The 14,919-nt window shown below is 40.9% G+C and overlaps 1 protein-coding gene across 1 annotated transcript in view; it reads right to left on the bottom strand.

Annotated features, from left to right (window-relative positions):
• The window catches only part of cdc45 (cell division cycle 45), a 17,835-nt gene extending 2,916 nt beyond the window's left edge, over positions 1–14,919 (bottom strand). Inside the window, exons 1-15 of the mRNA XM_022230130.2 lie at positions 14,790–14,919; positions 11,013–11,165; positions 10,203–10,340; positions 8,113–8,178; positions 7,684–7,758; positions 6,595–6,702; positions 5,694–5,755; positions 5,088–5,138; positions 4,487–4,606; positions 3,736–3,807; positions 3,244–3,402; positions 2,951–3,005; positions 2,569–2,619; positions 1,177–1,232; positions 411–633 (exon numbers count right to left, since the gene is read on the bottom strand). Of these exons, the coding sequence (XP_022085822.2) occupies positions 411–633; positions 1,177–1,232; positions 2,569–2,619; positions 2,951–3,005; positions 3,244–3,402; positions 3,736–3,807; positions 4,487–4,606; positions 5,088–5,138; positions 5,694–5,755; positions 6,595–6,702; positions 7,684–7,758; positions 8,113–8,178; positions 10,203–10,340; positions 11,013–11,165; positions 14,790–14,840 (1,440 nt within the window). The 5' untranslated portion in view covers positions 14,841–14,919. The remainder of the gene's footprint in view (positions 1–410; positions 634–1,176; positions 1,233–2,568; positions 2,620–2,950; positions 3,006–3,243; positions 3,403–3,735; positions 3,808–4,486; positions 4,607–5,087; positions 5,139–5,693; positions 5,756–6,594; positions 6,703–7,683; positions 7,759–8,112; positions 8,179–10,202; positions 10,341–11,012; positions 11,166–14,789) is intronic.

Below are 14,919 nucleotides of genomic sequence, written 5' to 3'. Positions count from 1 at the left end.
GGAACACCACTTTGTTTAAATGTGAGCTTTCCTATAGTGCTCAGTGGACCATGGACCCCACTGGCTATGCAGGGTACTGACGTGATTACATCATGCAAACATTTATGTGTGTAAAGGGCATTAATGTGAGAGTGTATGAGTGAACAAGTGCGTACACCATTTGTTTGCAATACACTTCCTGGTTCAAATGACGTCACTCTTTGGTACTCTATACAAAAGTACATATAAACAATCTGTGATGTCATCAGTACAGAGGCCTACTGCACACCCTAAGCCCTTCTTGTGTTATGCATGTGGAAGCACAAATCGCAATGAACACCAGAGCACGGTGAAGTGTGACAAACTTCACAAGACTGTGACATATGCTGTCGTAAAGCTTTAACAAAACAACTGCTGCTTTGTGGGCTCACCATTTTCACGTAGGCTTCCAACGTGAACCGAGCCAGCATGCCCAGACAGTTGGGCCGGGAGAAGTACTTGGTATCCGGCGTCCCTTCCTGGATGAAGGCGTAGAGGAACGACCCGGCCGAGATGACCTGGCTCATGTCCAGCAAGGATTGGACTTGGTTGACCGTGGCACGGAATTGACGCTTGGAAAGCTCCAAGCCGTGCAAAAGCTTGTCAATGTTGGATCTGATGGGGGGGGGAATTGAACAATCAATTCATCGCCAACAGAAATTTCATACAAACTTTTCTTCATGAGTTAGTCAACCTCAAACTGTTTTCATTACTTGAGGGAGGATTATTTTGCTAACGATGCTCTGCTAAGCAAACATGACAGAAAGTATTTTCCGTACATTGTACAATCAGACATGCAACTTGGACTTTGACAATAAACAAGGAAATTCCAATCTTCACAAGACTCATTACGGTGTGTTCTAATTTTCAACGGCATGAGTGTGTAGTGAAAAAAACAAGGAAATCAGCTGTTCCAAGAAAAGGTTGCATGCCTGGTACAACAGAATTCACATAGTTACTTTAAGACATCCTGTCAAACGAAGCATTTTAACTTGTATTACTCCGGGAAAAAAATCATTTTAATGATTACTACAAAAAAAAAAGTAACTTTCTTTTGCAGCAAACTTCTTGTAATTTAATCCTGGGATCAAAACTGACCTTCCCAACACAGCATTCACGTGCAAAACAGATCAGAAATAAATCTCAAGATTCACTTACCTCGACAGGCAGTCAAGTGCTTCCAAGAAACAACCTTCTGGGGTATTCTCTGTCTCCTGTTGTGAAAATCAAAACACAAACGGTACATAGAATCAGAGAAAAAATAGTTTTAGGACCTGCATTCTCTTCACAAGCAATAAAGAATGGAAAAATGCTTATCAAACAATGTAATTAATTGGTTCATTTATTTCTGTGCATTGAATGGTTCATTCAGTGCCGACTGCAGCACGATGGTAAGAAAAACAATGAACAAATGTCAATTTTATGGTATGGAGGAAAACTCAGCATGAATATTCAACGGAAAACTGATGGAGTCCTGTAATAATATTAATAATTTATTAATTTATAAAGCGCAAATTTCATATAGATATGTTCAAATGCACTGTACAATGAAGACATTAAGCGTGGAACAATGAATACATTTAAACATGGTTGAGCCGATGGCATACAAGGGCAGCCACCAAATGACCCACATTCACCAACATCAGTAAAGAGGAGACAATGAGAGGCAGTTACAGTTTTAGAGGTGGGAGGAAAACCCCAGAGGAATATTCTGGGTAAAACCCTAGGCATCAGGTAGGGACTGAAAACCCAATCCACATGTGGACCGGGCCTGGCATTGAACCCGGGACCACAGAGGTGGGAGGCAAGGAAAGAACTACCTTGCCAACTCGACTCCCCAAAGTCCTGTAGGGACTGAAAAACCAGTCCGCATGCCAAGCTAGGTGAGATTTGAACCTGGCTACAGAGGTGGAAGGCGAAGGAAAAGTCACTATGCCAATCTGACTCTGTAACTACCATCACCATCATGTGCTGAATGACCACATAAAGATGTCGCATTTAACACATATGTAACATTTGTCATTTGCGCTTTACATGTCGTTATGTCGTTACGAACCTGCAGACATTTTTTTTGTATCTTGGTTTTTTTCTTTAATCTTGGCTCTTGGCCAGTTTGTTTCACACTGATCTGGATCTCGATCAGTGATCCCATCGCTGGTTCGTTCCATCCATTAGGCAGGTTTTGGTGTCAGTGAACCAGCGACGGATCACTGATCGCGATTCGGATCCGCGTGAAACAACGAGGCCCTCTGTCTCCATCTGATGCTCCAACGTCAGAGACAAACCTTTGGTGTGGGTCCTAACTGAAAATTCTCTAAATCCTGGCCTTGTATCAGACAGCGGGCTGCTTCTGCATCAGCGATTGCAGCTACAAGCTGCAAGATCTAATCTCAAAGGACAAAATTCATAAACGTGAAGAGGCAAAGACAAGATTTGATGAGCCTCAGGCAAGTGATCACCGAGTCCCACTGAGTCCCCAGTCAGTTACACTTGTGAATATTTCAAAATCTGCATCAGGAAAAAGATCGGCGACCAGGAAAAAGTACTCACCACAGATTCCAGTAGAGCATTGACTGCATAGGCTACGTCAAAGGCACAGAACTTTTAAGCAAAAGCAACAGAAAAATGGAAATATGCATCATTGAAGGGTTTCAAAGTTTTGATGAGAGGGGCTTATTGGCTAATGCTACATGGTCTGCAAGCTTGTCAAACTTGAAAACAAATAGAAAAATTGAGGTAGTTAGCTGAAAGGGCCAAATTGTATACATCTGTGAATAAAAGTATACACAAAAATGATAGGCCCACTCAAGTCATCAGAACAGATATGGGTAAGGATGCAACAAGTTACAATTCCTGGATTTCATAAAAATTCATCTGCCAATTAAATTCTTGTATTTATTATCAGTGGTAGAACAGTGTGAAGATAATTTACCTTGTTCTTGAAGCCATACCGGGCATGGAAAGACGAGAGAGATATCTGTTCCAATCTGTTAAAAAAATAAGAGATAACCTTTTTTTGTTAAAAGACAGAGGCACATTTGTGTCTACAGACCAAAGCTGTGCAACAGGACGATTAAGTTTGATATCCATTTCAATAGGGGTTCTGATTTAGATAACATCTACAACAATATGTCTGAGGAAATGCGAGCAATAAAGTCACAAAAGCTACGCAACAAGCTTTGGATGTTCCCAAGAAGTCTCCACTCTCCAGAGAGGAGTTCTCACCCAAATTTCCGAGCTGACGTGACCAGCCAATCGGTGACGTTGTCCTTGAGCCCCATGTCCATGGCTGAGAACTTCTGCTTGCACTCCGAGAGTGGCACGCCCATGTCGGCCAGGAACTCATGGAGTCGCTTGAAGCCTTTCAAGGTCCACAGCTTCAGACTGAAAAGGAGCAGGAAAAGGACAGAATTAAGCAAAATACAGATTTCTTTGATTTTCAAGTCCATTGTGACCATAAACGCCCCAGTTTACAATCAATACTTATATCATAATGCAAAATAAATCTTTACTTTAGCAGGGTGAGTTGGACTTCCATCGGATTTTTCTTTAAAAGCACCAACATAACACCCATACAATATTGAAACCCAAACTCAAGAGTCCTTCAATTGTCCACCGACCATCACCCGCCCAGATTTGGCCATTGTGAACTACTGACTAGCAACCTGTCTTGATGCAAACCAAAAGAAATAAACTTGGAGTAAAACTGGTCTTTACTTGCAAGCTGTGTACGAGGAATGCCTTAGGCTTTCAAAGAGCGACCAGTGTCTGTACAACGCCAACTGAAGTCTGGATGATAAATGATTCAGGAAATTAATAACAGTACACTTGAAAATACGTAGCATCATGTCAACTGTTTCTACATAACTGAGAAAAGCTCAACACAAAACACAACGAGACAAGTGCCCCAAAAGCACTCCTTTTTGTTTCAAAGAAGCCAATTTCCAATTTCATGCTCAACACCTTGCATCTATATCTAAAACTGGAAGTCGCACAAGCGTAAGCTGCATTTCAAGCCTTGTGGATACATTGAATTTTCAACTTAGCTCACACGTGTCCCAAAAATATAAAAACTGGTGAGTCCTTAAAAATGTCATTTACCAACTGTTTTCCCTGAAAGTGCTGCAAAATTTTCCTCTTTAGAGAAACCCTTTCTGGCACACCATACTGAGCCACCACTCCCAAACATTCAGTACTAAGGCAAAAGATGTTGCCCTTCAAAACGGTAAGAATGGTCCTTCGGTGGGAATTTGCCATGTGTGCACTCAAGTTTGTGTGTACTCTGCTAGGGATGCACTGAGCACGCACAACCAATTTCTGTTGAAATGTAGGGTCTTTGCGTGTGTGCCAGGAACCAAAATGAAACAACTACCACCAACCTATCTCGTCTTTCCCAGAGTGCAATGCAAATACACCATGAATAGTAACATTTGTGAATTTATTCTGAGGTCTTGTTTTTTAAGGATACTCTGAGTTGAAGGAGATCCTCATGGAGTTGATGGACACAGAATCGTCCTCTTCTTCACCTCGGTGGTTGTGACGAGCAACATGGCGATTCAACTCAGTGGCTTCAAGAACATAAGTCTCTCTAGACAAGGAAAAATAGAGAACTTATATATTAACTTGTGGCCTATATTACAGGCCCCTTGATTTTTCTGCATACAGTGAAGACCGCGGCCAGCAGTTCAGGTTGTACAGTAAGCAGTGATATTTTTAAAGAGGGAGTGTGCACATTCTCATCAGTGCTTTGGAAGGGCAAAGAAAAATGCCCAGTGACGGAAAGGTTGAGAACCAGTGTTGGAGTCAATTCCATTCCAACAAGCTTCAACTGCCACACGCATTCCTTTGCCATTGTGGCTAAACTTGTTACTAGGGAAGCGCATGTGACCAGACTTGTGAATGGACTTCTGGAAGGATTTGTGGCCAACTCAACTATAACACCGAGAAACAGATATATGTAAAAGGACTAGGTACAAGTTAATAACAAGTAAAGAAAAAACTTTGGTTTCAAGGTGTGACCAATTCGAAGAAAACAAGGGAAGGCACGATCAGAAAGAAATATTTTTTACCTATCAACTTTCTTGGAAAGCAATTGGTCAGTCAAACCAACAATAGCCCACCTGTGTTCAAAGAAAAATAATGAATGAATCCAGTCATACTTAGAACAAATTGTAACACCTGTGATTTGCACACTTTCCCTTATACCGAAAAACAAGCACAAAATTGTATTTACTCACAAGTCGTAATGTGCTTATCTTTGTGCAAGTGCACAGAACTATCTGTCTTTGTGAACAATAGGCCGTGTCCGAAACAGGCCTCCAGAGCTACGGCTAGGTCTACTGTCTACGCATCTCCGCACATTTCCAATGGAGGGAAGACCTAGACCTAGCTCTAGACTACAGATTCAGATGCAGCCATATTGTCACACAAACCTTCTTGTTTAGCTTTCTTTGACAACTAGCAACCAATTTGCCAAACAACGAAAAGAGAAAAGTTTTGCTTGAAAATGTGACACAATGAGCATTATCTTGTTACTGGCTCTCAGGCATATGTTGAAATTCAGTTTGTAGGCAAAATGTGCCCAATCTGACCAGCTGCACAATATGGAGACCGACTTCTAAATGACCAACTGATTGAACAACGTCAATGAAAGAACCACGAAAGGAGCAACTCACCACAACAAATCGTTTGTGTCTTTTGACATCTTCCACGCCAAATCATACATGATCATTGCAGCCTGCGAAACAACCAAAAAAATCAATACATGGAAAGTTTTCCTGTGCAGTCTGAGTTGGTTTTCCACTGGCAAGCAAGCTTGAGAAATAGGTTCTCTTCTAGAAAATCATTTCTATCAAAACAAGCTGGCCAGCAAAGGAAGATTTAAATCGACACATGAGGGACTGTCAGTCTGCAGTCACAGTGCAAGTTTTTGGTTACAATTCAAACACAAGCACTATGGAAGAAAGATGCCTAGCAAAATGGTTATCACAGGATCCAGTTTACAGCTCAGCTAATGATGGAATTATGAGCTTAGCATCACAAGTCTGTGCTCGCAGTACAAGCAAAGAACGCATGAATGCGACAAAGCCAAAATTCCCAACTAACCCCTGCACTACAGTAACCTGGCATTGTGTGCTTGACCTCGAAAGCAAAAATGTGTAAGTATAAGGACTACAGCACAGAATGTTAAGATGGAGAAAATAACAGGAAAATGAAAGGAGCAAAGAAAATCTAAAAATCATATAAAAACAGGAAAAATGTCATGGCTGACTCACCCCCAGAGCGGAATTTTTTGTTTTAGTAAGAAATATTCTTCACTTAAGGTAACCAAAGACATGAAATTTGCTAAGTACCTGATTTGCTAAGCCAGGAAAGGCATGTATTCATGTAAGCTTATATCAAAACAGGTCACCAGCCAACTTGCTGTGTATTAAAAGAATATGGCTGAGTTCTTGGTTCTGGTTCTCTGCTCGTGTTTGCTTAGCAAAGTTTCTTAGTGATGATGCCTACTTGGCAGCTCTTAGAGATTGGGCTGTTTTATGGAAAATGGAAGTTGTTTGACATAGGTTTACTAACAGACTGGCCGTAGCCTGAGAATTCCTCATAGTCAAAGAGCAGTTGGTGTCTGCGTTCATCCCATTCCCTCCGCTGACGTCGTCGCTCCATCTTCCTCTCCAAAGCATCCTGGAAACAAGGCAGAGAAAACTAGTCCCAATTTTGTTTTGCTGTAGCTAGACATGAAGGTTTACAGTGTCATATGACATCTACACTCTTGTGAAATCCAGTCTTTTTTAATTGCTAATTTGATGAGACGCCATTACTACAGCAGTAACGCACTCACATGTGCGCTCTTAAACTCAAGGTAAGTGTGCATTTGGTAAGTCACAGAACCCAATTGGTCAACAACCCAATTGGTCAACAACCCAATTGGTCAACAACCCAATTGGTCTACAACCCAATTGGTCAACAACCCAATTGGTCAACAAGGCATGTAACATACTTGTGCCATCTACAGGCACGTCAGGTGCCACTGCACTGCAGTAATCTCTTCTAATTCTGGTTGTCAGATTAATCTCATAGACTCACTCTCATGAGATTCCCTGTCTCATAGGCACATGCTCTGCTCTAAAGTCAAAGGCATAGCAACGAGTCCATTTTTCAGAGTCTGTGCATCTCGCCAAAAGCAGTTGCACTGATAATGCGTGATTCCTTCAAGAATCATATGTAAGGTTGAGAGAAGAACGTGTTAGGTTGATTCTTGATTCCTCAGATAGGAGGTCCTTCTGAGAATCATGCATTCATTTCCAAGCATTAGTAAAATATGTGATATTGAACTCAGTGGAACAAGATCATTCAAATGATGTGTAACCCTTGGAGGTACGTTTTATAGAGTTCAGGGTTTTCAGAAAATCAGGATAGCCTGAAAACCACCTCTTAAGAAAGTTGTGGTGAATGCGATACCATATGCAAATAACTCTAAATTTCTAGACTCTGTGGGATATTTGATGTGCATTTTGGAAACAACACCCAGAACTAGGAAAATCAGAGATCAATCAAGCACCGGATGGCCTCAGACAGTACTTGACTGGCCTAATATCATTAGGCATGGTCAAGTTGGTCTTTCACTCCTCTGAATAGCTCGAGAAAAGTCCACACCAAACTGACCTCATCAAAACGTCTCCTCTTCCCGTGAGGCTCCGAACCATCACTGTCATGTCCACTGTCATCCTCATCGTCCGACTAGAGAAATACCGTTTCAAAGAAATCTTTAACGATGCCTTTTTTTCAAAGCAATCTCTAAGGAAAAACCTTGTAAATGAAAAGCAGCTATGTTGAAATTCAACTATAATTGCTTGATTCACCATCATGGTGCTTTAACGACACAGCACACAACTGGCAATTCACGAACTGGGGGTTGTATTTCAGCCATAAAATGGAAAACTAGCACTGGACAATCGGAAGCTTTTACAATCTCTGAAAAGGTTTTGAAACATATCAAACTTTTATTCAAAATAACTTGTAAGATGTTTTTCATCGCCCTAAATCGAAATTATCCAAATTATGCCAGGAGTGATATTAAATCTTTGCACTCACCTCTTCGTCCCTGAAGATGTCTTCATACTTTGGGATGCTTTCTTCAGGAGACATGAGCAACTTCACCTAAAATACAAATTAAAGTAATAAATTGAAAAAAAGTTAGAAGTATCTAAATAGTCAAGCATTCACGAGACGGGTAATGGGGGATTGAATCAGTAAGGAGCAGAGCATACTGTCCAAAACGTTGAGCACCACCGATTCTTTTTAGAACCCAAGCATACACAAAAAGAGATACATGTATATCCATGGTACTACCACAAAACCTATCTACATGTAATTTACTAGATAGGAAACAGTTAACCAGATAGGAAGTCAGTGAGCCAGACAGGAAGTCAGTGAGCCAGAGAGAAAGTCAGTGAGCCAGCCAGACAGCCATCAGTCAGTGGGCCTGTGTGTTAGCATATCAATTGATCAGCATGTAACCAGGCAGCCTGACAGTTCTTAGTCGACAAGCAAATCACCCAAGCACTGGTAACCGGTCAGTTAATCAGCATGTCAGTCAGTTGTTCAGTCAGTTAGGCATCTACAGCCAAATCAGCCTACCAGTCAGTTAGCCAACCTACAGTACTGTTAGCCCATCAACACATCTATCAACTTATTGTGTCCAAGTGGGAAGGAGAATGGATAAAAATTTAATTGTTTTTGTAGGTCGCTCTCGAGATGGTTTATTATTTTTTTTACTAAGGCTCAGAACAGAAATTATGAACATGTATTGGATCTGATTATTAAACAAATTTCTAGGAAAGACATGAATTTATGGTGAAAATTGTGTGACTGACATAAACCCAGCAAAAATACTGTGAAAACTATGGGGATAGCAGGTGAGAACGACAGGATAGCAGGTGAGAACTAGGGGATAGCAGGTGAGAACTAGGGGATAGCAGGTGAGAACGACGGGATAGCAGGTGAGAACGACGGGATAGCAGGTGAGAACGACGGGATAGCAGGTGAGAAGTAGGGGATAGCAGGTGAGAACTAGGAGAAAGCAAGTGAGAAGTAGGGGATAGCAGGTGAGAACTAGGGGATAGCAGGTGAGAACTAGGGGATAGCAGGTGAGAACTAGGGGATAGCAGGTGAGAACTAGGGGATAGCAGGTGAGAACTAGGGGATAGCAGGTGAGAACTAGGGGATAGCAGGTGAGAACTAGGGGATAACAGGTGAGAACTAGGGGATAGCAGGTGAGAACTAGGGGATAGCAGGTGAGAACTAGGGGATAACAGGTGAGAACTAGGGAATAGCAGGTGAGAACTAGGGGATAGCAGGTGAGAAGTAAGGAATAACAGGTGAGAACTAGGGGATAGCAGGTGAGAACTAGGGGATAACAGGTGAGAACTAGGGGATAGCAGGTGAGAACTAGGGGATAGCAGGTGAGAACTAGGGGATAACAGGTGAGAACTAGGGAATAACAGGTGAGAACTAGGGGATAGCAGGTGAGAACTAGGGGATAGCATGTGAGAAGTAGGGGATAGCAGGTGAGAAGTAGGGAATAACAGGTGAGAACTAGGGGATAGCAGGTGAGAACTAGGCGATAGCAAGTGAGAACTAGGGGATAGCAGGTGAGAACTAGGGGATAGCAGGTGAGAACTATAGGGGATAGCAGGTGAGAACTAGGGGATAGCAGGTGAGAACTATAGGGGATAGCAGGTGAGAAGTAGGGAATAACAGGTGAGAACTAGGGGATAGCAGGTGAGAACTAGGTGATAGCAAGTGAGAACTAGGGGACAGCAGGTGAGAACTAGGGGATAGCAGGTGAGAACTATAGGGGATAGCAGGTGAGAACTAGGAGATAGCAGGTGAGAAGTTGAGGATAGCAGGTGAGAACTAGGGGAAACACAAGTGAGAACTAGGGGGAAACAAGGCATAATCAATATCAGTGACTTCTCAATCTGTTTGAGAACCTCCCAAGCAAGTGCACAAAGAAAATTCAATCTACTCTTTATTTTAGAAGAGGACCCAGAGAGTATAAAAGGTAAACAAATTCCATGAAAATAAATCAAATATTTTTAATTACGGTATCGTAACATATTATCACTTGTGTTTATCACCATAATTGCACAAAACTGATTTCTGTGATAAGTGGAAATTACCTGAGTGTCATTGTAGACATTAACAAGGTCCATAGGTCGATGGCTGTCACATACAAAGAAGGTTACATTCTCTTCTGGTTGCAATGTCTCTAGGATGTCCAACGTTGCACCACAATTGATCATAACGACAAACTCAAGCTAGTACAATAGCAAATGATAAAATTTATACAAAAATATTGAACGATCAATTTTATAGAAGTGACAAATTTACCTAGCAAGGGCAACCAATGGCATCGTGAAACCAATGCCAATGATTATGATGAAGATAAAACTCAAGTTATTTTATGCAGACATAAACAAAGCCATAAACAAAGCTGTTTACAAATTTAATGGTAGTATATACATGTACCATTGTAAAATGTCAAAAGTCAGACCGCTGTAATTACTGTACCTTTAACTATCTCACTTTAAAATAATAACAGTGTCGGACAATCTGTGACATCTTTCCACCCGGAATGCTGTCAGTGATAGGCAGAAGGAGAATTGGGATTGGTTGGAAATTAAAGCTTCTTTATGAACAAGGAGTTTGCCTCACATGAATATGACAATCACCCCTTCAGATAATGGTACGGTCCAAACCGAGCAGCACCATGCAATATGGCCACTCCCTTTCAAGCTCTGTGGCGAAGCCTGTTTCTTGAACACAATCTGTACTTTGTAAGATATTCAGACATTCAACCTCCTGTTTTTCCTATCAAAATAATGTCATGCCCAAAATGCAAGGGTAATTACTACTACATTTGTTGACTGAGAAAGTGTTTAAGATGTGCACCGACTGCCTTAACGAACGGCGTGAGTTTGGCACATTACCTGCTCTGCATGCTCTGAAAATGCTCGTTCCCAATCCATCTTGCCGGCCACCGGCACCAACGTGTACTGAACACTGTCACAGTGGAACAAGGCTTGCAGGATTTTACAAGCGCATATGGCATCGACGTCAAATGACACCAAGACAAGAACACGCTGCAGAATTCCGGCATGAAAATAAAAGAAACGTTCAAATAACTTCAATACCATGGGAAATTCTCAACAAAACTTCAACGATCCCATTTTTAGCTGGAAACCAAGTGTCTTTTTTCAAGAAATTGAAATGAAACCAAGTGTCTTTTTTCAAGAAATTGAAATGAAACACAAATCTAGTGATATCAGACACATGTAGGAAGCAAAATAACTTAGAAAAAATGTTATTGTAGGAACAGATGAAGAATTTTGCACATCATGTAAACAAATGTATGACATTAACACAACTTGTTAGATCTGAAACTTACACTTGTCACGTTATTTGTATCACAAGAACATGAAAAGCATTGTGGGAAAAATTATTGGAAATCAAAAAATTATCAGTGACAAATTTAACCAAGGCATTGCGCTCAGTCCATAAGCAAAAACAATCAACTACTTTTTCACACAAATCAAAACAAAGCAATACAAAAAACACATTTTCATCAAGGCATCATAGACAAAACTATCCTAGCTTGTCCAGTCCTCTGATCTTTCAAATCTTACTCAATTTTCCTAGGCCCTTGATGGGCAAGGAGGATAAAGAACCAACTTGTGCCAATAGCAAGACACAAAAACATCTTCTTTTATTGTTCTGAGTTTGCATATGAATGACGACAGGTACGATACATCAGGGATAACTTGTACAAGGTCATATACGGTTGTGTTTGTAATGCATTGGTGTCATACAGCACCTTAATTGGTGAGGCAAACATCTTTTTATTGCTTGGATAATGAACCTGCTGACTCCAAATAATGCAAGTTGAGAAAAAAACAGATAGTGTGTATATCGCCCAGCACGGGCAAAAATCTTCAAAATGGTATTTAGCCAATTTACCCGGCTACAAGTAGACAGTGCCCTCTTTCACATGTAAACATGAGTGAGCCTATTAAGTTATTAAATTACAGTGAAATTTGAGCAGGATCTGTGATGAAGGGGAAAGGCATGCACATCCTGAGATCACATGACACACTCCCAGCTGGGTTCAAACACCAAATATTACCACTTTTTTCATCCGAAAAAATTAAGAATATGCTTCTTCCATTAACCCTAACCACTGAGCTTATATTTTGGCTTACAGTACTCAGTACTACAAAATACTAAGTAATAGCCTGAGCCTGAAGGACCTAGCGCTACAGATTACTACTTCTGGCTAGGTGACTTCCATTGATTACTTGCACAAAGAACAATAAAGTCATGCATTCATAGTGCCACAGCACTGTATGGTACATTGTCTTTTCTATTGTATTTTATGGCTTCAGAGAACAATACGGTCATGTCCTCTTACAAGCGGCAGCGCTGATTACTAGATTTTACTACAAGTAGTAATTTGTAGTATTATGTAGGGTTAGGGTTAATTCTAAATTGACTCCAACAACTCAGTTTTCCTTTTTTTTGATTTGGGCTCTGGAGGATTTTTTGGGGGGGAAAAGTCTGAAATTGTAAAATGTCTGATTCCCACCTTTTTAATACAAAGTTACAACCACTATTTGGCACAGAACCAGATGACGATTAGTCATGGTAACAATTTCTAAGCCCAAAAACAGCTGCTGTGCATGTGTCTGTCAAAATATTGTTTAGTAGGCGCCTAGAAATTGCCAGTGCCGGGTAAATATGCAGTTTTACACTGCCCCTCCCCCCCAAAAAAAAATAAATAAGGGAAGAAATATGTACTTTGCAAGTATTAAACATGCATTTAAGACCGGCTCAGGAGAAATGGATATGACTAATGCCCAAGCCACAAGCGAGGGCATTATCAGCATTCGTTCTCCAAAGCAAGGTCCGGCCAAGCACATATTATACATGTATTCCCATTCACAAATACCTTTTTATTCAGAAAGTCAAAAGAAGTCAACATGTGATGGATTTCCAACGATTTTGTTCTAAAACTTTACTTTCACTTTCCCCAACACCCCTGTCCATTTTATGGTATATTCTTTTTGAAAGTTGTCCAATAGAATCCCCTTTAATGAAGTTAGCACGCGCATTGCACGTCAATCACACGTCACGTACACACAGAGTCCTGATCAGTCAGACCCAATTAAACTGTCTCCTATCCACGTGCCAGCATGTGATTTACACAGCGGGCATTATCACATCTCAGTGGGCATATCAAATGTTAATACATGGTCACATGATGCGTTTCGACCAGTAGGAATTGAAAATTCCTTGTCCCAAGTATTTATGGATTAATATTGATTTTTTCCTGTCAATAGGTTTTTAGTGTTTGAAAAAATATTGGAATTAGGCTTATATTCAAATTGTTTCTCCTTTGAAGTTTGTTTCCATATTGTAGGAGAAAGAGCTTCATACGGACAACACTTGATACCCCTGTGCACAAACTTATGAGACTTGTCTGAAAAAAGTTAAGTGTTTTCTAAGTACATGGTAAGGAATCTTCCTAGATAAATTTCACTTTTTAGGACATGTTATCACTTTATCAATTTTTTGTTTGAAAAAATTAATTTGCACATTCACATTTTCACAAGATGTGAAAATAATTTTCCACTTGTGAAAATGTTTTCCTACTTGTCGTGCTTGTGGAAAAATCTGTCAAAATCTTTTCTCACTTTGGCTTTGAGAGTAAGTCCGACGAGAGTTTCAAATGCTCAGGATAATTCTCTTCTACAGTGTGGGCCTACTGACTGTAGGCTAAGATTTCATTTACTTAAGCCTACTGTATTTTAAGATGTAATTTAACGTCACAGTTGTGGTTTTCTTACAAGTGGCTGCTGAAACTGGTTGGCCGTCGGCACAAAAGAAAAATTCACGGCTCAATTGCAGAATACTTGCCATCCTGCATGATCAACCTCATAGCCAGGTACAAGTCAAAGTGTCACACTCTTCTCAAGGGATTTTCACCCTCTAGGCCTACCCACGTAACATGCGTACCACTCATTCCAGGGGTCATTTTTTAGAGTGGTGGAGTTGGGCCTATTCTGTTATTAGGCCCTACCTGATTACTCCAATTCAAAAAGTGTAGAGAATCCAAAGTACTTGAAGCAGCTATCACTCAGAGCACTTTGGCAAGTTTGGGCTTCAATCCCGGGCTACATATACATGTAACCATGACAACCCTGATATCATGATTGAGATGAGACAACTGTCCATTTGGAACGAATTGGAGGGAGGCCTAACATCTGAAACCAACCAAACGTGCCAATTTCTACAAACTTTGGTCGCCCATTCAGGTTGTGAGCAAAATGAAAGTGGATTTGACATGATTAAACCTAGGTCCTAGGCCTAAGTCATGTACATGTAATTAAAGTGAAACCATGATGAGATCCCCTCACGAATTCCGTGTCATGCAAGTGGACGTCGTCTGTCAGTCGTAGTGTACAGTGTAAATGAAGACAACGTCCAACCTGGGCTAGGCCTACCCCACAATCACACGTCCGCCCCGCTCCCATGTAGGAGCGGGGCGGACGTCGAACCCCAGCCACTTCTGGGCCCGGGTAATAAGCTGTCACGACATTTAGTGACATTCTGACATCATTAGTGACAAACATCTCGGTCATTTTACCAAGTTCAAATTAACGTTAGGCATCCGTACAATTTTGGCAAGTTCAAATCTCAGTGTGATATACCTTGTGAAGCACTTTCTCATAAAAATCCTTCCGAATGTCGGTGATGAACATGATGAATTGTTGTCAGTGTTCAATGTCCGAAATTTGAAGCAATCGTCTTTCTTCTTTAACTTTCCCGCGGAATGACGAA

Source organism: Acanthaster planci, linkage group LG09 (assembly GCF_054643075.1).
Source record: "Acanthaster planci isolate LZ-2023a linkage group LG09, COTS_SCS, whole genome shotgun sequence".
Lineage (NCBI taxonomy): Eukaryota > Metazoa > Echinodermata > Asteroidea > Valvatida > Acanthasteridae > Acanthaster > Acanthaster planci.
Note: the sequence above shows the minus strand (reverse complement) of the source record. Positions and strands in the feature narration are given on the sequence as shown.